The sequence below is a fragment of the Channa argus genome, chromosome 15, assembly GCF_033026475.1.
Source record: "Channa argus isolate prfri chromosome 15, Channa argus male v1.0, whole genome shotgun sequence".
NCBI classification, from domain to species: Eukaryota; Metazoa; Chordata; class Actinopteri; order Anabantiformes; family Channidae; genus Channa; species Channa argus.
This window is the reverse complement of record NC_090211.1, coordinates 22,071,861-22,095,131: the sequence shown is the minus strand read 5'-3', so window position 1 is coordinate 22,095,131 and position 23,271 is coordinate 22,071,861. Positions and strand designations below refer to the sequence as shown.

Here is a 23,271-nt window from a genome sequence, read left to right as displayed (position 1 = left end):
TGGAGGTAACGACACCACACAGAAATGGGCAGTGTAGATTTAATCCAAATCTTCATTTGGTTTTAACAAATGAGCTATTAATAAACCCTAACATAAACCAGACATAACAAGACTGAAAAGATTGAACAAGATTCGGAAACACAAGAAATTAAGTCCAACAAATAACAAGCACAATGATACCGAAAGGGAAAGTTTTTAGCTGGCACCATGAGAAGGTGAGGATTGGCTGGAGCTTCTCCCACGTGGTTTCCACCTCTCAACACTGTCGACTTTTGAAGCCTACTTGACCAGCGGCCTGGTTTTGTCATCGTCGCTGCACTGGTGGGCTTTGTACTTTTTCACCTCGGCCATGTACTTTGACCAAGCATCACTCTTGCCTGGTTCACCCTGCAGGAGATGGGAAAAGCGTATTCATCATTCAAGTTTCATTTTTACCACCTGAAATTCTGAACTGGCATTTTTTTCATATCTACATACTGTAGCAACACGGTTCCCTTTTAAGGAAGACGCCAAACCAACTACTTTAATAAAGACGGAATTTCACGATTTCAGTTGAACGGAAGCTACGGCCTGTCGTTTAACATATGCTCTGCATCCACACACTTCACTTACTGGCAGCAACTATGCTGGTTTATGGTCTTGCTCAAGAACACGCTGAAGAAGGTAACAACTTTATATTCAAAAATGAATTTAAGCAAACATCACTTGACATGACGCTAATCACTGCAGGCCTAGAAGACAATGGCAGCCGATGGACAAAGTAGGTTTTGGTTCAGATGTTTGAAACCTGCAACCTCAGCATTAGATTTCACACTGCGCCTGTTACAGTAACACATGGTAAAAGTTTGCACACTACAAAAAATGACTCATCGAAGACAAACTTGACCATAAGATTATGACCGAAACAACCAATTATAGGCCTCATGTGGATTTTAAATGTCACAATAAGTCGGATTTGTTATCAGAGCTTTCAAACTTATTGTGGAGCAGAACATACTTTGTTCACTTCTTATTTGCTGGAGGAAGAAATATCTAGAAAATACAACTATACCAGAACAGGATGGAACCATGTACAAGAAACTAACTGCAAAATGCACAAACCACAAGATCAACAATAGGACAAATGCTTTCCACTGTTTTACTTTTTTTTTTTTTTTTTTTTTTAAAAGGAACAACCAACATCACCTATAACCAAACTTATTAGGAACAAACTTGGATTAAAAAGTAAAATTTATGCCTGATTATTCTTAAACCACATTTGAAAAAACTTGGTCCAGGTCTCTCTGCAAAATCACTGCACAGCAAAACTCCCACAGGACTGAATCAACATTATTGGTATTTGTGGTAATAACTGTCACTTATTGTTTCCTTCATTATTTAATTAGTGCCTTATGTTCTTCAGCTGTAAGTAGTTTTTCCTTGGAGATTGATACACATATTACAGTTATCTCAAAATAGAGCTCAAATAGGACACATTGGAATATAATGAGGAAGATTCAAGAACTATTCATAAACATGCTCGACACAAACAAGCCGCACAGGAAACGAGCCTTTAAGCTCAGCAGCAAACTGATTGAATCCCTGATTCACATTTTCACTTAAATTCTCCGTTTGGCTCTAGAGACACTGTACAAGTTACATTTGTCAATCTTTTTAAATCTATTTATGCCGATTTGGTAAAAAGTCCTTAAACCCGATCCCGACACCCCACCAAGACCCACTCACCTCCGAGTCCTGTTTCTGCTTCTTCGCAACCACTCCGGTCTTTAGGAACACGCCGCCTCTGCGCTTCCCCACCTGGGTTAGGGGATAGAAGACTGAAACCGTTATAGGAGCTCTTGCAGACGGACTGTCAATGAAGGAGACTACACCAGAGCAGCAGGTCTACATTTAGTCTCCTGCCGCACCACCAGCGAAACCATCATCAGTGAGGAGCATCCCTAGTCTTTACTGAGCTATTTGTTACAAACGGACACTGTGTTTTCATCCACTAAAGCAAATCTAACACAAGCACGTGTAGGAAATAGTACTGTAATAAACATGATAGCAGGACGTTCTGACTGTCACTCAGTGCATTTCGCATCAGTCTGGTTGAGTGTTAAACTACAACTAGCTCATCTTACAACTGCTAAACCCCTTACAAAGCTCGTCACGGGAGGTGGCTTCTTTTCCACTGAGGTGTGTCCTTGCTCTGTGGCTCTCGCAGCTCCACCTGTTTGCTGCGTCTCCCTTTTCCTCCTCTCCTCCTCCTCCATCTTCTTCTTGAACATCTCCATGAAGCTGCCGTCGTTGGCGAACACGTTGCCGCCGGGTACCGAGGCTTTGCTGACGGACGGTCCGGGGCTGCTGGAGGGGGACGCGGGGCTGCCGCAGCTGGAGTCGCCGCTACTGCTGCTGCCCCCGCCGCTAGTGTGAGGTTTTCCGTGTGCGCGCTTTGGATCCATGCTCCCTGGGTGTTTGGGTCATAAACAGGCAGAGTCCAGCAGGTGTGTCCGTTTTATAACGACGTTGGCCTTTAATGAAGCGTGAGTTAATATAACAAAACTCTACAGTCTACTTGGAGAAAGAAAGGCCTGAAATTGTCCCACCAACACCGAACCACAGCGCCAGCCCTCCGGACGAAAACAAAGCAGGCGCTGCCTCGGCTAACACTAAAGCGGCTAACACTGCGGGCTAACGCCCGGTTTGCTGAGGCCTTTTACTGACAAACAGACTCGACGTCAAACACCAATTCATGTGCGGGATTCATCCAGATGTACAAAATGCACATACGACTCGCTTCAAAGATTAAATACTAGCGTGTAACGCAAGAAATATTGCGGATTCTACCAACGCTGGACGCTAACTTTCGCCATCTATTACTCACTGTCGGCCATGTTTAACTTCATCTGATGACGCCCCGGCGCCACCAGCGGCGGGACGTTTATGTACGTTCATACGTAAGCACGCGTTACTACAGGTCTACGTAACATTTACTTCCTGAGTATTTGCACTGGGCGTTAGTTTTACTTTATCATTCCCCTCTGAAGCTGTTCAGACAGAATATGATGAACTAATAGATGCTGGTGCGTTATTATATTATTATGGATGAAGTATTTTTCAGGACATAATATGTTAAAATCAGCTCTACCTTTACATGCTGCTGCTGCTTTTGTTCCACACCAAGTCTCCATAGTAACACTGATCTTTGTCCTTATTTTTATTCATCACTGCAAATGTTTGTGTGACTTCTCCCCTTGTAACGTTTGTTTGCACTTTACAGCACAAATGTGAAATGAGTTGACAACAGAAGACCTGTGGAATTTAGATTTCTGCAGAAACATTATGAACACGTCTGGACTTTCAACGGCATCAAGTTAAATATAGTTTACATTTTAGTTTTAAATCTGTAATTTAGAGAAATCACATTCTTACTGCAGTACAGTCCTTTTGGAATACGTACTTTGTACTACAACTTAAAAAAAATATAATAATACAGAAATTTGGGAGTTCTTAGTACTTTATAGGCAAGTACTTGCACTTTTACTTGAATATTGAGTTTGATTATTTCTGCTACCTCTAAAATGGTGTGATACTTCAGTACAAGTGTACTGTAGGTCCTGCATTTAAACTCCTACTTGGGTAAAAGTACAGATGTATTAGCAGTATTATGTAGCTAAAGGCACAAAGAGATATTCATTCTTGTGCAAATAGTCCTGACTGATAAATACTATTACACATTACATTTCTTTTAACTGATGCAACAATGTGTTTTTTTTTTTGTAGCTGCTTCAGGTGTAACAACTAGTTAAACCTAGTTTAACAACTAGTTTTAGATACTTTATATGTAGTTCAGTTGTTCAGTCCAGTGGTTTCCAATCACAAACAAGGGGTTGCACACATTCAAAGGGTGACAGGAAAATCTGAGGGGGTCATCAGATGATAGAGAGGAAAGAAAAGACTTTGACTTTAAAACCTCCACCTACATTAGTGTTTTCTACAAAGACTTGTACGTGCTATTTTACACGACTGTGCGGTGATGACTTGTTGGCTGGCTAGACTAACTGTAGGTGTGTCGGCTCTCTGAGAAGAGTGAGACAGGCTGGTTGGAGACGGCGAGACAGATAAACAATGCTTTCACCGTTTCACTCAACTACTCGACAGTTGCACAAAGGACGTGAGAAGTCTGAGTAACCAGTTTGGCCCTTAGATCACGACAACACAAGAACCAAGGTGATAAAAACCAGGGTCAGGCCTCTTTCTCAGATCCTCCTGGTTATAAATGGTTTAGTCAGTACAAACAAAGTGATTCTTTTGTGCAAAGAAAACACCAGATGCCAGGTCTTGTCCTAATAATATCCCATTTATTTGTAGTTTAAAAGTTGAACAGACACAACTACAAATGTTAAACTTGCCTCACACTCCTGTGTAAATTCAGTTTGCTACAATCTACTAGACCTTTAAAATGAGCCAAACAGACAGAGACAACAAAAATTCACCCCTTCACACCATGCAAATGTGCAACAAACACAAAGCCTTAACACCATAAATGTCAACTCAAAATGATGAACAACAGGAAGGGAAAACGTGCACACGCAACAGCAGGATTCTGGTCTTTGTAGATCATAGCACCAACAAAGTACAGGAAGGGGCAAGTCAGAGCAGCAGCTCTGCCATGGGACAGAATGAAAAAGAAGCAGTGGTGAATAAAGGCAGATGTAGTGTTGAGAAATATTGGCTTAGCTGTTCTCACGTCCTGTCAGTAGAGAACACAAAGAATTCCAGTCAACTGACGAACACATTTCAGTTTAGTGTAACGATTAATGAGGTCTAGCAGCAGTTACCAGCCAGAAGCTGAGATATTGTTGTTAGTGTTATTATCAGGGGCTCCAGTTGTCTTTGTGATAAACCAGGGGCTACATTCACGTCTGTTTAAAGTGTAGAGTGCAAATAGGTCATTTGCACCCAGTTTAAATCTTTCAGAAAAAACTAAACAGACAAAAAAAAAAAAAACACAACTTGCATTTAAAAAAGTCAAATTCATATTCAACATAACTCTCAACACAGCTATAAATAAACCTGCAGGATTTACTAAAATCTATTTCTGCTAAATGAGAATTGGAGGGGGGCATACAAATGATGTAATTCCACCCATACAGCGGTGAGGCACTGAACAAATCCTTCTAAAAAGAAAGTGCTTTGGTGTATTAAGATTATCACTTTTAGAGAAAACTTTCAAACGGTCTACAAAGAAAAAAACGATTTTAACACAAGCGCATCGTGTTCTTTCAAAATAAAACAAACTAAATAAACCCACCTGTATGTACAGGAAGTCAAAGGAAAAATTAAAGCTACAAAGAACCAAACCAAGAAGATAAAGACTGAATGTAATAATATATTTTCAGTCTGTACCCTGCGTAGCTTAATGTCTTCTTTAGCAATTCCAGTAGTAAATAAAAAAAAACACTAACAACTTCTCCTTCATCTACAGTCGAACGGAGACAAAACTAGTTCACATTTATGCTGTTGTAGAACATTAAATAAATGTAAAAGGATAAAAAAAAAAACAGAACTTTAAAAAGAAACAGATTCCAGCATCTAAAGGGCTAAAGAGGAAACAAAAGTCACCTTAAAAGGTGATTACTGTTTTCTATCCAGTGGGGCTGAACCCTCGTGTGGCTCCGCAGAGACAATAAAAACTTCTCCTATTATTAACGGCCAGCAGGGGGCAGCAGCAGCTCAACAAACATCTGAGGTGCAGGGATCCATCCAGTACATAAGGCCAAGATTAAAGGACGCTCTCCTAAAGATCACCTCTTGTCCTCTGTGCTTTTTTTTTTTTTTTTTTTCCAGCGCGTTCTTCCATCTCCTGCCTGCAGATTTTTTCTTATCTCGGCTGGAGTCGTGTCAGGCCTCTTCTGGCGTTGGTAGACTGCCTCTGCTGGGCCAGGAAGGACATTGCCTGGTTGGAGGGAGTCAGACGCTCACCGGACATTTTTTGGTGCAAAGCCATCCCCTGAACCAGAGAGAGACGGGGGAATCAGGTGTGGACGGAAAACAGAACACATGCAGAGTAAGAGCACAACGTGCTCCACGAGTGTGACAGCACATAGAAAGTTTGTGATTTTTCTCTCTCATTAAAACCTGGAAATATTTCAAATTCAGAACCATTTCGAGGTCAGAAATCCAACTGAAGCTAAATCGGCATCATTGGCCGTGTTAACTCCTTCATACAAAGCTCAAGTCCTTCTTGTGTTTTCTCACATTCAAATAACTGTCAGGTAGATTGGATTTGACTCATCAGAGGCTGGTTCCAGTAACTCAACCTGCCTCTGTTTTCAGCTTAACATCAGTGATGAGAAGGGTCTGTGATAGTGGGAAACATCAGATAAATGCTTTCTGGAAACTGCATCACATTTATCCAAGGCCTCTTTAGTCACATTAACAGGGTCAAGGAGGAGGTAGAAAAAGAACATAACACCCCGAAGTCGTGTTAATGAGGTTAATCCCTGCTGCTGCTGGGATGCAGACAGTTGTGTAAAAGCCAGGCTACACTCACCATGTTGTACCAAGCACTGATGATGAGCTTCTCCTCTTGTTCATGTCTGGTCCTGCTCTTTTCGTAATCGTGCTGTGCAGAGGACAACGGCATCAGGTATTAATGAGGATTTCAAGAGCCACAGCAGCCTCGTTTCTGTCTTTAATCTTTTAACGTTCATACCTCCAGGAGCTGGATTTTTCTCTCTTTCTCTGACAGTTGGTTCCTCAGAGCCTGGATGTCAGGAGTCACAGCTGCTGGCTTCTGGCTGGGGTCCAGGGTTTTGATCACCTGCATACAGAGCACAACATTTCATAGCATAAAGAATAAAAGCCCATGCTGCCGCGGTAACAGTCAGACTCATGGAAAACAGTTACGGGTTTCGAAGTTAATGACAGCGCTGGAAACAATCGCATAGTAAATGTGACATGATCTGCACTTCTATAGAACTTTACCATCTTACCGAACAAAGAGCTGTGTAATGCTGCTTCACATACACCCAGTCTCTCTCTCTCTCATGCACTAATGACAGCAGCGCTCTCCTGACCCACCAGGAGCAAATGGGATAAGACAAATATCTGAATAAAGATCAAGACTGATGCCACACAATCTTTTTTATTCCACAAAGGGTTTTTAATTTTCACTAGAGGTCAGCGATATACGTTTTTCAATGGCTGATGCTGATGCTGATCTTTAGAGCTGAAAGGCCAATTGAATTATTTTATCTCATTTGTTGACGCAAAAAGTGAGAGGTGACAAAATTCTGACATTGTCAATATTTTATCTAACGTTCATTTGAGCATATTTTAAGAAACGCATCAAGCAAACTAAATGTATTCAGATATGGACACTGTGTAGATGACCAAAGTCAAACTTGACTTTGATTAAGAGCCACATGCTGAGGACAACACGTTGTCCTAAGATGGACTGACCGTTCTCGCCTTCTCCACGTAGCGTTTATATCGCTCCTCCATCTGCTTCATGTCTTCTTCCTTTTTCCGCAGGATCTCCTGGAGCTCATCTATCTTCTTGGCCACTGAGAGAAGCAGAAACATAAAGAGCGTGTTAGACGAGAAAGAAGGAGCAGACACAGGCAGCCGCTCAACCCAATATAGAGCAGTCAGACGAAAATCGACTGCTGCAATGTACACGCATGTGTGGCCGAAAGCAGGACAGACGATCATAGAGTGGGTGTAAAGTTAAAAGCTGTCCCTGCATACGTGAGCGTATGGAAATGGCCGAGTCAAAGTCCTGACCTTAGTCTTATAGCTGCAGAAGGAACCAAAGCTAAATCCACGAATTGAAGCTGTTCTAAAAAGGAGGAGTGGACTAACATCCTGAAACCGTTAGTGGAAACAAAGGTGTCACACCAGTTAGTGAAGCCAGGCTTTCACATACTTTTAATAAATGTTTAAGATTGGATCATCTAGTTTTAAGATTTATATACAAATATGATCACACGTGACCGAGTGTCAGACAAGGGGCCGCGATTCTTCAGTGACTTCTCCTACACAGAGCATTTTAAAAGACCTACTGTTGCTGTCCACCTTGGGCTCCAAGTCATCAATGACTTCCTTTTTCTTTTGGAGATCCGACTGAGCTTCGTGGAGCTTCTCCCTGCAATAAATACACAACAACCGTGTGTGAACCTACACTCTGTTTGGATCCCACACACACACACACACACACACAGTCATCTATGAGAAGTACTTACAAATGCTCTTCAAGCTTCTTCTTCAGTAAGGAGGACTTTAGAGAAGACACAAAGGGGATTAAGGTGCATTAAACTCAAAACTCATTGGTTTTCTAAATGGCACAAACATGCAAACACACAGTAGAAGCAGTGAAAGTCAAGCTGTCAAAGAGTTAAATCACAGGCCAGTTGGACAGAGGGTGGGCCGTACTTACGATGGCCTGATTTTGGCAGAGTTGATCGATGGGGGGCAGGCGGAGGGAGACAGAGAGGGGCAGGCGTTAACAGTGAGTCACCACAGCAAACACGGGTTGCACACACACACACACACACACACACACACACGTCAAATAAAGCAGACCACCACATACGGACGTCCTCAGAGAAACTCAGTGTGCTATGAAAACATGTTGCTTTTACACACAGAGTGTGAGTTTAAACATGACTTCAACTCTTCAGGGAACAATGTGTCACATCTTTGCTGCTCCACTTTCACAGTATTGTAGATAGTTATTTGTCACTTTATTAGATACATGAATCCAACAGGAGTGGATGTGACCGTCCCATCATTGTGCATGATGTAGTTTGTGCTGCTGTTAAATTAAGCTGACTTCAACAAAAACAGGCTGGGACCACTTTTAGTTTTGGTACCTAATAACCTGATATGTGAGAGTATATGCACCAAACTGTGAAACCAGAACAGCAAAGTTCTGACTTGTATCAGTTCAACGTCTCCTAATTAGTAACAATGATCATAATTAGAGATGTTCTAATTGAGTTTTTTTGGCCTTGATCTGAAGCGGTTTATATTGTGGATCTGTTGATAAAGATCTAAATCCTTGTATTTGCCCACAGTAAAGGTTTGTAAAAATCTGGTTGGGACAGAAAATGGCTGCAAAAACACTTTACTTTAAACAGAGGAACGTGTTGGGTAAAGTGAAAAAGTGCAGGCGGGGGGGTGGGGGTCGGGGGGGGGAGTGGATGGACACGAGTTTTAGGATTAATATGCATCTGCAAAAATGAAGTGAAAGGTCTAAAAGACGACACCATGTGTGGCACTGACACAAAGACCCAACATGGAGTTGTAGACTGCAGTGTAGAAGATGATATGATTTTTGGTGGAACGACAAGATTAGAAATGAGTATGTTAGAGGGTCAGTGCAGGTCAGATGGTTTGGAGACAAAGTAATAGAAGCAAAAGCCAAGGAGGTTCATGGACAATGGGAGAGAGGACATGCAGGAAGTTGGCGTGACAGAGGAACATATGGACGACAGAACGAGGTGGAAACCAATGATCCCTGAACAGAGCAGCCCCCCCCCCCAAAAAAGTGAAACTGAAACCACATTTGACACCTGAACCAGTGAATGCAGTGTCAGCACCGGCTAAACATGAGAAGCTGCTGTTAGGAAAAAAAAAAAACCTACAGATACAACAGAGTTTTAGGGAATCTATTATTTTACCTCAGTGTCTGAACTCACACACACACACACACACACTGTTGTGAATGTTGACTCTCCTCTAGTTACCAGCTGTGAAGGAGAGCAGCTGCAACACCAGCTGCTTCAGACTAAATAACATTTAAGTTACTCATCCCAAACCTTGAAGCACGTCCAAACAGACCCTGATCTCTAATTATGATTAGGAATAATTATGGCGTCAAAGCGTCAACTGTAATTTGCCCGTATGCCTTCAACTTCACATCCTCCTCATGAAGGGAGTTTAAATGCAAAATGACAAAAGGAAAAGGAAGCAGCTCTCTGCACTCACATCCTCTGCCTTGCTGTCCTGCTCCTGGAGAGCTTTCTGGAGCTCCTCAACCTGAGAACGCAGCTCTGAGATCTGCTGCAGGTTCAACCTGGAACAGAGACTAGAGTTAGGAACTGAGAGAGAAACAAAAACACAAAGAGAAAAGATAGAAGATGTGAAGGTTTCAGAACATTGTGGAGAGTGTGACAAACAAAAGGGAGGCAGATGGTAGAATACGTCAAAGATGAAACACAAGGTCGTTAAGTTGCTACTGTGGGTGGAAGATTCTGCAAAGTATCACAGACATGGCTCAAAGTGTTGATATTCTACTTCTCTAAAGAAAAACCACACATTTGAAACTGACATCCACTGTTCTCTTTTCCACACTTATGGCATTTTGCCTTTGATTTTCCATAACATAAAATATGAACAGAGCTTGGAAGGAATGCTGGGATCCTTATCACCTGGACTCAGAGCAGCCACTTCACGATGCTTCAATGTGTTTGTCCCATCAGCTCTTGGTGCTTTCAGATATTTTGGGTCATGATCCTATTGGAGGAGTCATGAGCTGCGACTAAAACCGTCTCCTGGACACTGGGTCATTTGTTTGTCTCCAGAACGTCTCCATCTTCTTCTGCTTTCACTGTTTTCTGCAGTGAAGCAGCTCCAGAACAGACCTGGTCCTCCTCCCTGGTCCACAGTGGAGATGCTCTTCTCTTCTTCTGTCACCAAAAAACTCTGCTTCTGTTTCATTGTGGCTCATCAACCTGCATTTTCAAGAGGATCCAACTGCAGACATCAGTTCTGAGGACCCAAGGTCTGCGAGCCAATCAGAGGACTGAGGGTCCAACACATGAGCTGCATCACTTCAGATTAAGGAAAAAGTATCAGGGATAAAACAGCACGACTTTCATATGTCATTTGCACCTTTTCAACAGAGGGTAACTGCGTCTTTTTCATTTTCGAAATAGAATAAACCTGCCACTTCTCACATTTGTCGGGTACTTAAAACCCGGTTTCTCAGCTCGTCTCACAGTAATGGACAGACTGATGTTTCCAAACACCACTTACAGATTCTAGAAGAACGTTAGTTTCCTTTTAGTTTATGTTCCCAAACTTTCCCACAATGCATCTCACAACCCACATCACAGTCAAAATCCAACACGTAGGATGTGTGTGATGGACTCATCAGCAGCTGTGGTCACAGGAACATGGGGCTGCTGGGAGATGCTCCTCCAGTCTTTATCTTCAAGTTAGTGATGGCTTTCTTCCTGATCTCCTCGTCTTTCTCTTGTCCACGTCCACTTAAACAGGGTCAATGACTAATTCTAAGACTGTAGACAACAGGCTGATTGAAGTGTCTCTACTGTTGGGGCGGCAGTTGACCATGGACCACAGGGTCAGTGGTTCGATCCCCGCTCCCGGCTACATGTCGAAGTGTCCTTGGGGAAGACACTGAACCCCAAGTTGCTCCTGGTGGGTCAGGTGAGCACCTTGCATGGTGTGTGAGTGTGTGTGTGAATGGATAAAAGCTACTATTTTACTATTTATTCTACTGACCACTTATCACAGCTTCTGATCTGGTGCAGGACAAGTTTCTCGGTTTTATTCTGTGACAAAAGTTGCATTGTGTTTTATTCTAAACTCTTTTCAGGAAGAACAGAGCTTTGTTTCAGTGAGGCGGTGTGGTGCTGACACTTCAGCCACATCTATCTGCTGCCTGTCCATTCACTGCTCATGCTCCCTCCTCTCCTCCTGTTACTGTTGCTGAGGAGGCTTCCCACACCCTGGGCATAGTGTTGCAATGGACACACGCACACACACATCCACCCACATGTCCACAGGCATGTAAACACACACACAGTCAAGGGACAATCTGGCTTTCTGCTGTCTGTCCTCCAGTCCAGCCCACACAGCTCAGCTGAGCACACAGTCCAGAGGGTGAGTTGACATTTAAGCAGATATCACTCCTACTATCAGCCAAACAACCAATTCCATGCCCAGGAACACACAATATGGTGGCCTAGAAGGGGAATGATTATTTAACACAGCTGAACAAGACGTTCAAGTCAATGTCGAGTACACACACTCCTACCTGTTCTGAGTTTCCAGGGCATTCTTACTCCGCTGAGCCTCCTCCAGCTCAGCCTGCACCACCACCAGTTTTTGCCTGTAGCTCTCCTCCTGGACACACAACATCTTGTTTTCACTCTGCAGACGCACCACGGTCTCCCTGTTGGAGGAGCGAGGAGGGCGAGCAAACAGGAGGTGAAGGGAAGAGGGACAGATGAAGAGGGTCGCGTATCTGTGCAGCACTGCCATGTGGCACTAGTTTCAGGGCCAAATGGACATTCAAGTTCTAAAAATAAACTTTGAGGGTGTGTTAGCCGTTTAGCTCAAACTATAGAGGATGAACATGGATTACGAGTGGGCTGCTGATAGCGAACGCACATGGGATTAAGATTTAAAGGAGAAACTTGTGTGGCCATCAAAGTGAGGACTTTCATTGACACAATGCATTTGCCAGTCCCTAAATGCCCAACCCCAACCCCAACCCCAACCCCAACCCCAAACCCTAACCCCAAACCCCAAACCCCAACCCCCAACTTTAACCCTAAAATCCAAATCTTAACCATCTAAAAGTCCTTTGAAGCCCACGTGAAGAACATGGGGACCACTCATTTTCTTCCATTCAGTGGTAGAAAATACAAAGCTGTCCTCACTCAGCTGTTCATAAGAAACCCACCCACCCACACACACCCACACCCACCCAGGATTAATAATACACATACTTGAGCTCAGTGGGCATGATCTCTGCAGCAAGGTTTCCCACTGTGACACCAGTGTCACACAAGCCTCCTGCACAGGGAAACACAACAATCAAGTGTCAACTAGAAACTTTACATATATTATTTAACAGCCCGATTAGTTACTTATGAGAGATAAATGTTTGAATTTATAATAATAAATCTAAGTCCTCTTATCTATTGTTAGAGAAAATTGTGTTTAGTTTTTAGAGCAAATGATGTAAAACCAGTAGAATGATGGACTACAGCCGTTTATTATTATAATTATTATTATTATTATTATTATTGCCAGAAACCCAGTTTTTCCTTATCCATCCTTGATTAAAGTCACATTTTTAGTGCTTCTCAGTTAAATACTCCAACATTTCCTAATGAAATGATTACAGTTACAAGACCAGTATAATGTATGAACAGATTAGTATGGAATCTTTTGTTAGAAATCATTTTAAGGTCTGTACCAATTTGTCAATGAGTAAAGTCGCCTATGAAATGAGGAAAAGGAAATATATTTGGAGAGATAGACCAAAGCAAACAGCCGGTAAGAGAAGCTATTACTTTTTTCTATATTAAATATGAAGACATGAAATGAGATGCTTTAAGACTTGAGGACCAGCAGAAAACCTGCTCTTAAGACACAGGATGTTGTGTTTGTGATAGATCATCATAATAGTATGTATTTTATTACAAGTGCCATTTTATTTTGCATTATTTTACCATGTTTACATTCAACTAAGTGCTGTAACAACTCACCTGCTTCACTGAGACACCTCTGCTGCACTTGTGCACACCTGAGCTCATCATTTGTCTCCCGTAGTGTGTCTCTTTCTGAGATCAGACGCTAAGGAACAAATGACAATAAGTTCAGCTACTGTTTGTACGTAGAACAGTAAAAATAATTATTCGTTTTTTTTAATGTTATCCAAAAAAAACTAAGGGAGTAATGTATTATTATTCAACCAGCTGTGGTACACAAGAGAAGGGACACTACATATCAGGGCAGTATGCATTTCTTAATTACTCCCACAGCAAACTGAGGACATTAATCACTCCTGTCAGATTGCAGAAGGTGCTAGAACAGACACAGAACGTGGGAGTCACTGAAGAATAGTAGGATATTTGCCTGGCAACAATCCTCCTGCAGGGATGTATGTCCTGTCATAATCACAACAAATGCTAAAACACACACGATATATATGTCTATATGTCTATATTTAAAAAAAAAAAAAAAAACTATATTACTACACCTTGGCTACCTCAGGGATTCAGTGTGTGACAGACACCATGTCTGCTCCAGACTCTGGATTCTATCAATTGACGTGAATTTTGCCATTTAATTTTATTATGAGTATCAAACATTTGACTGTCAACCTGTCCAGTGTGAACCAGGCCGTTTAATGACTGGCCCACTGCGACATGACTCTTCATGGGACAAGAAATGCAGATAATAGATGGATGCATTTCTTATTTGGCTTATTTATAATTCCAGTCAACAGAGACAAACCATCTCTTCTGACTGATGGGCCATCAGATTGACAATTCCACTTGTTGACTTTCGGAAACTTTTATTTCTACACTCACCTCTTTCTCCTTCAGCAGTCCATCATACTTGTCGTGAAGGTTCTTGTACTCAAACTGCCACTTCTCAGCTTTCATGGCCTCTGCCGAGTGCTTGGCGTGAAGCTCATGAGCCTGCAAGTCAGAGAGCACACACAGCAACAGTCTGCATTGGCAACAGCATTCTATGAAAACTGCGCTGTTTTCCAAACACGTGCAGAGGCCAGACGGTGTTTAACACCACTTGGCTGTGAATGCAGGAGAAAGCAGCCCTCAGCCCACAGCTTGCCTGTCTCTTGTAGGTGTCCAGCTGATTGCGGACAGCGTTGGCCCTGCGCAGCTCCTCCTCCAGCTCACAGGTGCGCTGCATGTACACAGTGTTGCGCTCCTCCAGGAGGCGCACCTGTCTGCGCAGGTCTCCCAGATCTTCCAGCTTCCTTTTATAAGTCTCCACCAGTGCTTCTAGCTGGTTCACTCGGTCAGATGAGTGCCTGAGGGGGAGGAGGGTGGGACACAGTCCAGCATTAATGCTTAAATGTCATCTAATAAGAAGCTGTTACTAAACCTGCTTATTGGTTTAGAATTAATCATTTAAGAAAGCTGGTGCTGGTCTCACCTGAGAATGTCCATCTCATCCTTGAAGGCCTGGGCCTCCTGCGCCAGGCTCGCCAGCTCTTCATTACGCTGCATCAGGACAGCAGCCTCACGCTCCAGTGTCTCTGCCCGCACACGCATGTCATCTCTGCTGTTCTCCAGTCTGATACATACAAGGGTTAGTGTAACTACAAGTACGATCAGACACTAGCATGACTTAACATCTGACTCACATGACTTTACTAAAACTATATTATTAAAGCTAAGTATGTAAACATCAACATGCCTATTAAGTGAAGCCTGATGAATGTTAACACGTAACAGAATCCGTAGCAACTCTTTCCCCTCGACAAGTCAAACTGTGTGTGAATGTACTACTGTACCTGTAGTTCTCTTCCTGAAGCTGCTCCATCTGACTCTGCAGTAGCAGTAGTTTCTTGCTGGTGATAGTTGAAGCATCCAGAGAGTCACAGCGGCTCAGCTTCTCCTTTAGAGCACGTGTCTCTGCCTGAAGGGACAACTTCTCCTCCAGAGTCACTGACAGCTGTTGGGAGGGTAGAAACAGCAAGAGAAGACCAGCATTGCACAAAGAGGTGTAAAGACTGGGAGATTTGCTAACAAACTACTGAGAGACAATGCTACAGATGTAGAAAGGGGACAAAGAGAAAGATGCAGCACAGTGTGCTGCAGAGAGAAATCAAGTGATTTTTCTCTTAAAATGAAACAGCCGCTTAAAAAAGTCACAGCAGCACATGACACACTCACACCAGCAAGAGACCCAATGCTTTAATACACACAGGACCTCAAACACATGCTTTGTTCTCATTTCACATGCTTTGTGGTTAAAACTGGTTAGTCAGCTGATGTGCAACAGTCCCAGGCAGATGGAACTTTCTAAATAGTGAAGTTAACATTAACCTCAGGGTCAAAACCTGATGCTCATGATATCAACAGACAGGACGTGAGAAACTGAGCACATTTAATCAAGTGCAGTACTCTGCTTCCTCCTCTCTGTGTGTCTGACTGGTTCAGTTTTGTTAAAGATGATCCAATTAACTAATAAATGCTGATGTATTATTGTGGATGAAGTGGCCGTCAGTACATAAAAGTAGTTAAAGTTACTTTTTATTTATCACTGCAAATGTTTGTCTGATTTTCTATCGTTGAAAATTTGTTTGCAGTTTACACGTGTGAAGTGTGAAATGAAATGAGTATTTTCTCCTTTAAAAACACTAATTTCTCCGGTGTGTAGCCCTAACATTGACTTTTTTTATTGCTATTAACTAAACGTACAGTAACAAGTGAGCAGTTTGGTTTTCTACACAAACCTTATATAATGAAACATGTGAAGTCTGGACAAGACTTGCACATTCATGTTATCGACAGCATCGAGTTCTTTAATGTTTAAAACCCTTTTTATCACTAGCTCAGACAAATCATTTTCTTACAGCAGTACTAATACTTTTAGACTTAATGTACATATCAGCTATGTGCTTAGTACTTCAGGAAGTGTGTGCTTGTACATTTGAGTACAAAGTGTGTGTACTTGTGCTGCCTCCAAAACACACATTTAATTGGGAACCGTTAATAACACTGGTGATACTGTTGTAATTTGAAAAGAGGAGCTTTAGGTTAATGACGTTGGTGTGAGAAAGGGAGAATCTGCACTTCAGTGTTGGATTACAAAATGTTTGTTTCAAGCTTTACAGTTAGACAAGCTGGCATTCCAAAGTTAAACACTGGGATTCTCTACTTACCTGCTGGACATCTTTCCAGTTTGAATACAGCAAAGCCCTACACTGAACTTTAAGGACAGATTGCATGCTTTAGTACAGGACCAGTAACAGTAAATGGCTTCCAACACAACCCAAATGGCTAATCCCAGAGCGTGGGCTCACCAAGTAAACAAACAGGTGGGCTGAGAGCAGCACAAATTATTGTTGGCTACTGCTCCATCCCAAGGCAACGTGTCAGTTTTATCTTGATGTTATGCAACTACTGACTGAAATGTCTCCTTTCAAAACCTAAATTAGTCCATTCTCAGTCGATGGTGCAAAAACAAGCAGGATCTTAGGTGGATCAGAGCACAAAGGCTGCAGGCACAAATTCAACAACATGCTGCAACCACAGTACAGCAAACCCAGCTTCATAGCACATAAAACACAATTACAGAGAAGTGAATGGGTTTCATATATGTCCAAAACCAACAGGCAGCTCCACTGACAAGTGGAAGATTAAACAAAACCAATCCTCACTTATAATCTATAAGATTTTCAGGTTATTGTAATTACCCATGTTTCTGATACAATTTTGAGCAACATTTGCATCTGAATTATTGTCTTAATATTCAGTAAGTTACAGCTAATCCTAAGCAACACTGCTTACAGATGCTGCTTCACTGCTTTGATGGAATGTAGCTACGAGCAGTAATTTATCAAATATGCATCAACAAAGATGATTGGCAGGCTGCACACATTCAGCAGGGTAACCAACATCACTGCACACTGCTGTCGTGTGGAAAGCTCGTCGTGTGCAGCAGAAAAAGAAGTCAACTGTTTTTGATCAAAGTATGATGGAAAAGGCCAATTATTGGCTCACATTATTATTATATTAATAATAATTCATTTGGCAGTGCTGCAAACAAACACACAGACTGCTCTTTTTTACATTTCTGAAAAAGGACATGTTGCTGTTGAAGTCTGGGTCCTGTTGTTTTGGCTGGAATCCTTAGGATTAAAACCTTAAGATCACAGGAAGCAGGAAGCCAAGACAAGTAAACCAACCTGTTGTTCAAGGTCTCGACACCGCTGGCTCAGGTCCTCCTTCTCATCCGGCCCCTCGCTCAGAAAATAGTACTTTCTGGACTGCAACAACAGAATGAAGAGAGGTTACAATCAAAGGAAGAAAAGGCCAGTGTACACAGGAAGAGTAGAAGTGTTTTGGTTTCACCTGGTATTCAAAGCCCCCATAGGTCTCTGGGCTTCCTGGTTCAGATGAAGAATCTTTTGATAAGAGCTAAAACAAAGCAGAGCACAGACAACACATTACGCCCGTCTTTTGGGCTGGAGCTTCCCAAGAGTGGATGGTCCTGCACTGCTCTTCCCTGTTCTATAGTCAGAGTCTCCTTATTATTGGTCAACTCACAGTTCACCTTTAGTTTAACATGAACTACATTATAAACAAGTAGCTCATTTCCCAAAAAAATAACAACTGACCTACACTACATCAGGTCAAGCAAATGGACACAGCTGCAGTTTCCCTCCAAGCATTAACAGCACACTCTGATGCTTCATCGCTGCAGAGACCTCTGAGCACAAAATGTCCACCAAAGCCAGAGCCAATGGGGAGACTCCCAGTGAATGGACAGATACAATCGTCTTATCAGCAGGTTTGTCAGCTATGAGGATCCTTCTCTGATAACTCAAAACTTTAAGCAAATACTTGAGACAAGACGGCTTCCACCTAATCATAGTCGAGAGCTCTTCGAGCACCCACCGCCTTCTGATGGGTTCAGAAATGTAGCTCCCAGATTTCATTTCATTCATTCATTTCAAGAAAGGCAAGGACAGTGGAAACACAAGCAAAACTACTTCATTGATCGTGACACAGGTGTAATTGCCATTGAAGGTGCCAGAGCAATTCGAGGTTCACCATCTTGCCTGAGGACACTTTGACGTGAACCCGGGGAACCAGAGATCAATATTGAAAAATAACTTTGTTCTCCCCAAAGGGCAGTTATTTTTGCAGCAGCAGGGAAACATCTAGACAGACAATGCAAGACCATCATAAAGTAAATTTATTGGTTGCCCAATGAGAGAGCCAGAGGCAGGACAAGGAAGTGTCAGACAGGATTGACTGTACTTAGAAACTGCCCTATGGAGCTCAGACAGAGTGTTTATTGAATTCCAATTATTTTACTGCTGACTTGAATTCCCCACTTTTTTAAACCAAATCACCCAATTGTGTGATTAGAAGACAAGCCACACTACCTGTAATGCCATAGTAATCCCCAAAAAACAGAAATACAGCATTCATGTTACAGAGTAATCCACCTGTTTGTATGTGACTGACCACCTGACATAATGTTCCAGAAAGAAAATACCAAAAAGAACTAGAATATAACTTTGACTTCATTATTTTGGCAGGACCAACTGTTTGAAAGACGATTAATAGCTGGAAATATTGGAGAAATACAAGAGCCTGTTCCCAAAAAGCAGGTTTATTCGTGGATAACTTTGATCAATCCTGGCACATGTATGGCTGCCAATAAAACACTAAACATATTCTTGAAATATCCCAGAGTAGGGTTTCTGGGACTGTGTTCCGTCTCATGCTTACCCAAATCGCTTTGATTGTAAATGAACCGTGACTAAGAAGTGGGGCGAATGCAAAGCGGGGAGAACCGAGAGGATAAGCAGAGAGGCTCACTCACCTCCTGAATGGCTGTCATCACAACGTGCTGGACAGATTCCTCAAGTGTCATTATCTGCTGGATTTGCTCTGTGTTTGGAAGAAGACAACAGACAGTGAGCAGCCAAATACAGATTAACAGAAATACTCTCCTAAAACCCAAACAAGCGCAGCATCTATTTTCAGACTAGTGCTCAACGAGCATCACTAATGATTTGATCAACTTCTCTTCTGAGCAGTAATCTCTAACGTGGTTTTCATGGTATGTTGAAATAGGCATCAAGTTATTTGTTCTTGCCAAGGCTGACGTGAAACACTAATGATGTGAAATGACTAGAGGTAATCCCACATGCTACTTTCACAGATGGCTGCACCTGCTCGACTCTTGTTCTGTTGCAGGCAGATTTACCTTGTTTCTTCTCACAACTCACAGCACAACCCAGTACAAGCTGTACCAGTTTGCCAAGTTCAGTGACATCTCCCATCTCCCCTATGAGGTTCACGTCTGGCAGGTGCTCATCTGACACCTGATGACCGAGCACCTGTTTGCGGAGAGTAAGGGGAGACAGGACTGAGTCCGAGATGCAGGGAATAGGGGAGAAAATGCGGAAACATTTACACACAAATAGAAAATGAAAATCTTACATCATGATAGTATTCCAGCATGCTCTTCAGAATTTTCTTCAAGTTGCTGACCTGAAAGAGCCAAACAGAGGTTAAAGTGTTGCTCCTCATTATCATCAGGGGAACAAAAAAATAAATCAAGTCAAGACGTCTCGACGCTCGACAGTAGGTTTCCGTAGGCCATGCTGTCATATCCTGCCGTTTCAGAAATTACCTTGAGGCGCCAGTTGGCCCCACTCTCCTCCTTGATCCTGCCCAGCCATGTCTCATTAAACCAAGTGGGGTCTCTGTTAACGAGAGCACGAGAGAACTCCAGTGACAACCAGGACGACACATCTCTGGACATCAGGACTCACAGGACGGTGAGGCCCTGTGGCCTCTGCCAAGTACAATGACATTTGAGCAGAGCAGCTAATTAAAGGCGCATGTCACACATGGGAACAATGTTCAGGAGGTGGTTTAATCAACCCAAACATCTGAGAACCTTTTTCTTTTTGAAATTCCAAAATATCTGTCTCGTCTGCTTATGAGTGAGGGGCTGGCTACACAGAAATACTCCAACCACAGCTACATGGGTCATTAGCTTTGTACTGATTGGTTGACTCAAAAATCGGACACACGTTTTATTCAGCTACGCAAACTAACTAAGAAAGAATTTGCACAGATAATGAACTTATGTAACTCAAAAGGCAATAAAGTGCAAATCACATAGATAAGGACGTCTCAGTGAGTAGACTCTGAACTAATGTCTGTCCCCGGTTTCCTTCGAGTTCAAGCTGTGCACTGACCTAATCAAAGTACCAGAACAATTACAGTTAATAAAAGTAGGTATGCAGGCCGTACATGCTGTGCAGCACATGAGCGACGGCGACTCCACTTGTTAGGTCACTCTTGTTGTTGCATGACGGCACCTGAAAGGTCTGTAACTGAGAACAGAGACAGAAAGAATTAGTCACTAATGAAGTACAGTGTGATAAACGTATGCATTTGATGAAAAACTGAAATTTCTTAAAACTCACATACAATTGTACATAAATAATAAGTATGTGTGCTTTCTTGACACACAGCAGTAAAATACATCGTCGGGTCCTGAATACATGGATGGCTAATGACACAACTGGCTGCTCGGCAACAGACATGTAAAAGACCCCCCACAACTTGTGCAGGACAAAGATTCCCCCAGTGAAAGAAGACAAAGTTACCACAAAGGTCATGACTCTGCTTTGTATCTTTTCATGGCCAGTTCTGTGTCTGTGATGCCATTTTTCATCTCTTTGTGCTGGTTTTGCACAGTTACGTGTCTTTGTGGTTGTTTGCTTTTAAGAAAACCGGCTCTCCGACTGCAGAGGTTTTTCTTCTGTGTTGCTGGTTTCTCTTTTGTGACACATTCATCATTTTTCTGAATGTTTGTGTACCTGTTGTGTTTGTAGACGTTCTGTGCCATTTAGTTTCTGGGATAGTTTGCAGGTGACAACCAGATGGTGTTTGGGCCTCGCACTCTACAGCAAGTCAATTTATCAAGGCTTGATTATTACCAAACTGTCAAACCGTGCGAGTAAATACCAGGCATTTCATCTGATCCCATTTAGCTCTTCCAAATATCACGGAAACCCCCAGAAACCAAGCAGTCACGGGCAAATTCCCAGACCCACCTAACAAGCTACTATTATTAGTAGCAGTCTTAGTTTAGCCCCTGTGTGGAAGGTGCCAAACAGCTGGATTTCCCTTGAACCTGAGAAGCTTATGTTGGACAGAATGACATGACAATCTCAGCTTGCTGGGTCGGATCGCTCGACCCTGTAGACGCAGATAAGATAACAGGAGCAAACTTCCAAGCTGTTCCCCGAGCTAGCACGTTAGCTTGGCTGGCTGGTAGAAGTTGGCGTCACAATTTCACACCTGTTAATTGCCGCTATGTTAACTTACACATTTCGACAGTGTGGCTCTGTATAGTTACCACGGGTCGCTATTTTGCGGACACGCCGTGATTTGCCGTGTTCTTTCGCCAGCAGCCGTTAGCCCGGAGCTTAGCCGCGCTAGCAAACGTCGCTACCGCCGAACTTACCCAGGTCAACAGCGAATCACACAGCTCCGCTTTGTCCAGACTCATTCTGCGGACACCGCTGAAACCTCCGGGAGTTTACACACAAACGAAGGCTTTTACTGCCGAGACGTCGTTTCCCGTCCCGAAGTTTGTTACTCACTGCTGCCACTCTCCACGTCAGTCCTTACCCAGCCATGGCCTCCTGCTGGTCCTGCCCGGCTTCGCGTTTCGCCTCCTGTTATCCAGGCGAGCCTCCGTAGCGGGAGCGTTCCCATGGAAACGGTTCATGTCGCAACATAAGAATAAATTAATAACAACTGGTGGTTTATTGACTCAAATACTAAAAAGTTTTCAGCCAGGCTACTTCTGCTTCATTTGAGCGACTTATTTTTCTTTTATGTAACTCATAGTTTTTTAACTACAGAGGGAAGTAAACTCCACTACATTTATCAAATAGCTTCAAGCTTTACAAATTAGGATTTTTGCACATACATCACACGAAGATCTTATAAAAATGAGTACGTTACTATAACTTAATTACATTCTGTTCTTAACCAATTTAAGGTAATTTCCATGACAACCCTATTTTACTTGAGTATCCCGTTACTAGATTTAAGGAGGCCTGGGGACTAGAGCATTAGGTTGCGTATCAGAAGTCCACGGGTTCAAATTCCACCCCACCAGGTGTGGCCCCGCCCAGCCATCAAGGTAACGTTGGTGCCCGTCCCCTTCTCCCCTGAAGGGACAAGCCGTTGATCATTACAACGCTCCACTACAATTTATATTTACAGGTTTATTAACTTTGCAGATCCAGACTCAGTAATCTAATACATTTTATTATATAATGATAACTTACATTTTGACTATTGGTGCTTAAAATTTATTTAATGCAAATAGCAAATGCAATGCAGGAGTTAGAAGATCAGAATATTACTTTCACCAGTGATACTACTGCTATGTCTGCTACTACTGAAACAACAACAGCTACTACTACTATAAATATTAATAATCCTAAATGACTGATAATCATAATCAAATATAGAGACTCTGTGTGTCCCTGTGGTGAAAGACCTGAGTCAGATTAAACAACTTCATTTGTTTTCAAACATATTTAAATCAAAACTTCATGTAAACAGGAAAACATCACAGAGACTAACACATAAACAATACTTAACCCCTCCACACACACACACACACATTTAATAAAAAAAAAAACATGTTATGTATTTCGATCAGTAACAAATAATAACCTGTAGATTGTGGTTCGTGTACAAAACAAAC

General features: G+C 42.4%; 2 protein-coding genes across 4 annotated transcripts; both read right to left on the bottom strand.

Annotated features, from left to right (window-relative positions):
• trir (telomerase RNA component interacting RNase) lies at window positions 1–3,772 on the bottom strand. The gene is made up of 3 exons (XM_067475942.1): window positions 2,142–3,772; window positions 1,726–1,797; window positions 1–387 (listed from the first exon to the last, which is right to left on the bottom strand). The coding sequence occupies exons 1-3, from the start codon at window positions 2,442–2,444 to the stop codon at window positions 280–282; spliced, it is 483 nt and encodes a 160-aa protein (XP_067332043.1). The 5' UTR covers window positions 2,445–3,772; the 3' UTR covers window positions 1–279.
• hook2 (hook microtubule-tethering protein 2) lies at window positions 351–22,280 on the bottom strand. 3 transcript variants are annotated; one of them, XR_010910736.1, is made up of 24 exons: window positions 22,179–22,280; window positions 20,790–20,872; window positions 20,161–20,233; window positions 19,968–20,018; window positions 19,732–19,864; window positions 19,345–19,412; window positions 17,862–17,927; window positions 17,696–17,776; window positions 15,296–15,456; window positions 14,935–15,075; window positions 14,608–14,809; window positions 14,343–14,453; window positions 13,515–13,602; window positions 12,750–12,816; window positions 12,053–12,190; window positions 9,979–10,066; window positions 8,232–8,266; window positions 8,052–8,134; window positions 7,450–7,553; window positions 6,701–6,808; window positions 6,539–6,610; window positions 5,794–5,995; window positions 1,726–1,797; window positions 351–387 (listed from the first exon to the last, which is right to left on the bottom strand). XR_010910736.1 is itself a non-coding variant. In XM_067475935.1 (22 exons), exons 1-22 carry the CDS (start codon window positions 22,263–22,265, stop codon window positions 5,867–5,869), a joined length of 2,169 nt encoding a protein of 722 aa, XP_067332036.1. In that variant the 5' UTR covers window positions 22,266–22,280; the 3' UTR covers window positions 4,324–5,866. The 3 variants fall into 3 exon arrangements, 2 of the variants coding, with proteins under 2 accessions (XP_067332036.1, XP_067332037.1); XM_067475935.1 differs by lacking the exons at window positions 351–387; window positions 1,726–1,797 and having other exon boundaries at window positions 4,324–5,995; XM_067475936.1 differs by lacking the exons at window positions 351–387; window positions 1,726–1,797 and having other exon boundaries at window positions 4,324–5,995; window positions 22,012–22,225.
• Between the last annotated feature and the right edge of the window lie 991 nt (window positions 22,281–23,271).

Bases quoted from the DNA above. Each gene is read 5' to 3' on its own strand.
- trir (XM_067475942.1), bottom strand. From the start codon at position 2,444: ATGGATCCAAAGCGCGCACACGGAAAACCTCACACTAGCGGCGGGGGC. The intron at 1,798-2,141 runs GTAAGGGGTTTA...CCCCTAACCCAG, and splicing joins CACCTCCCGTGACGAGCTTT to GTGGGGAAGCGCAGAGGCGG. The intron at 388-1,725 runs GTGAGTGGGTCT...CATCTCCTGCAG, and splicing joins AGCAGAAACAGGACTCGGAG to GGTGAACCAGGCAAGAGTGA.
- hook2 (XM_067475935.1), bottom strand. From the start codon at position 22,265: ATGGGAACGCTCCCGCTACGGAGGCTCGCCTGGATAACAGGAGGCGAA. The intron at 17,777-17,861 runs GTGAAACCAAAA...CTGTTGTTGCAG, and splicing joins ATGGGGGCTTTGAATACCAG to TCCAGAAAGTACTATTTTCT. The intron at 13,603-14,342 runs GTGAGTGTAGAA...TTTGTTCCTTAG, and splicing joins GACTGCTGAAGGAGAAAGAG to CGTCTGATCTCAGAAAGAGA.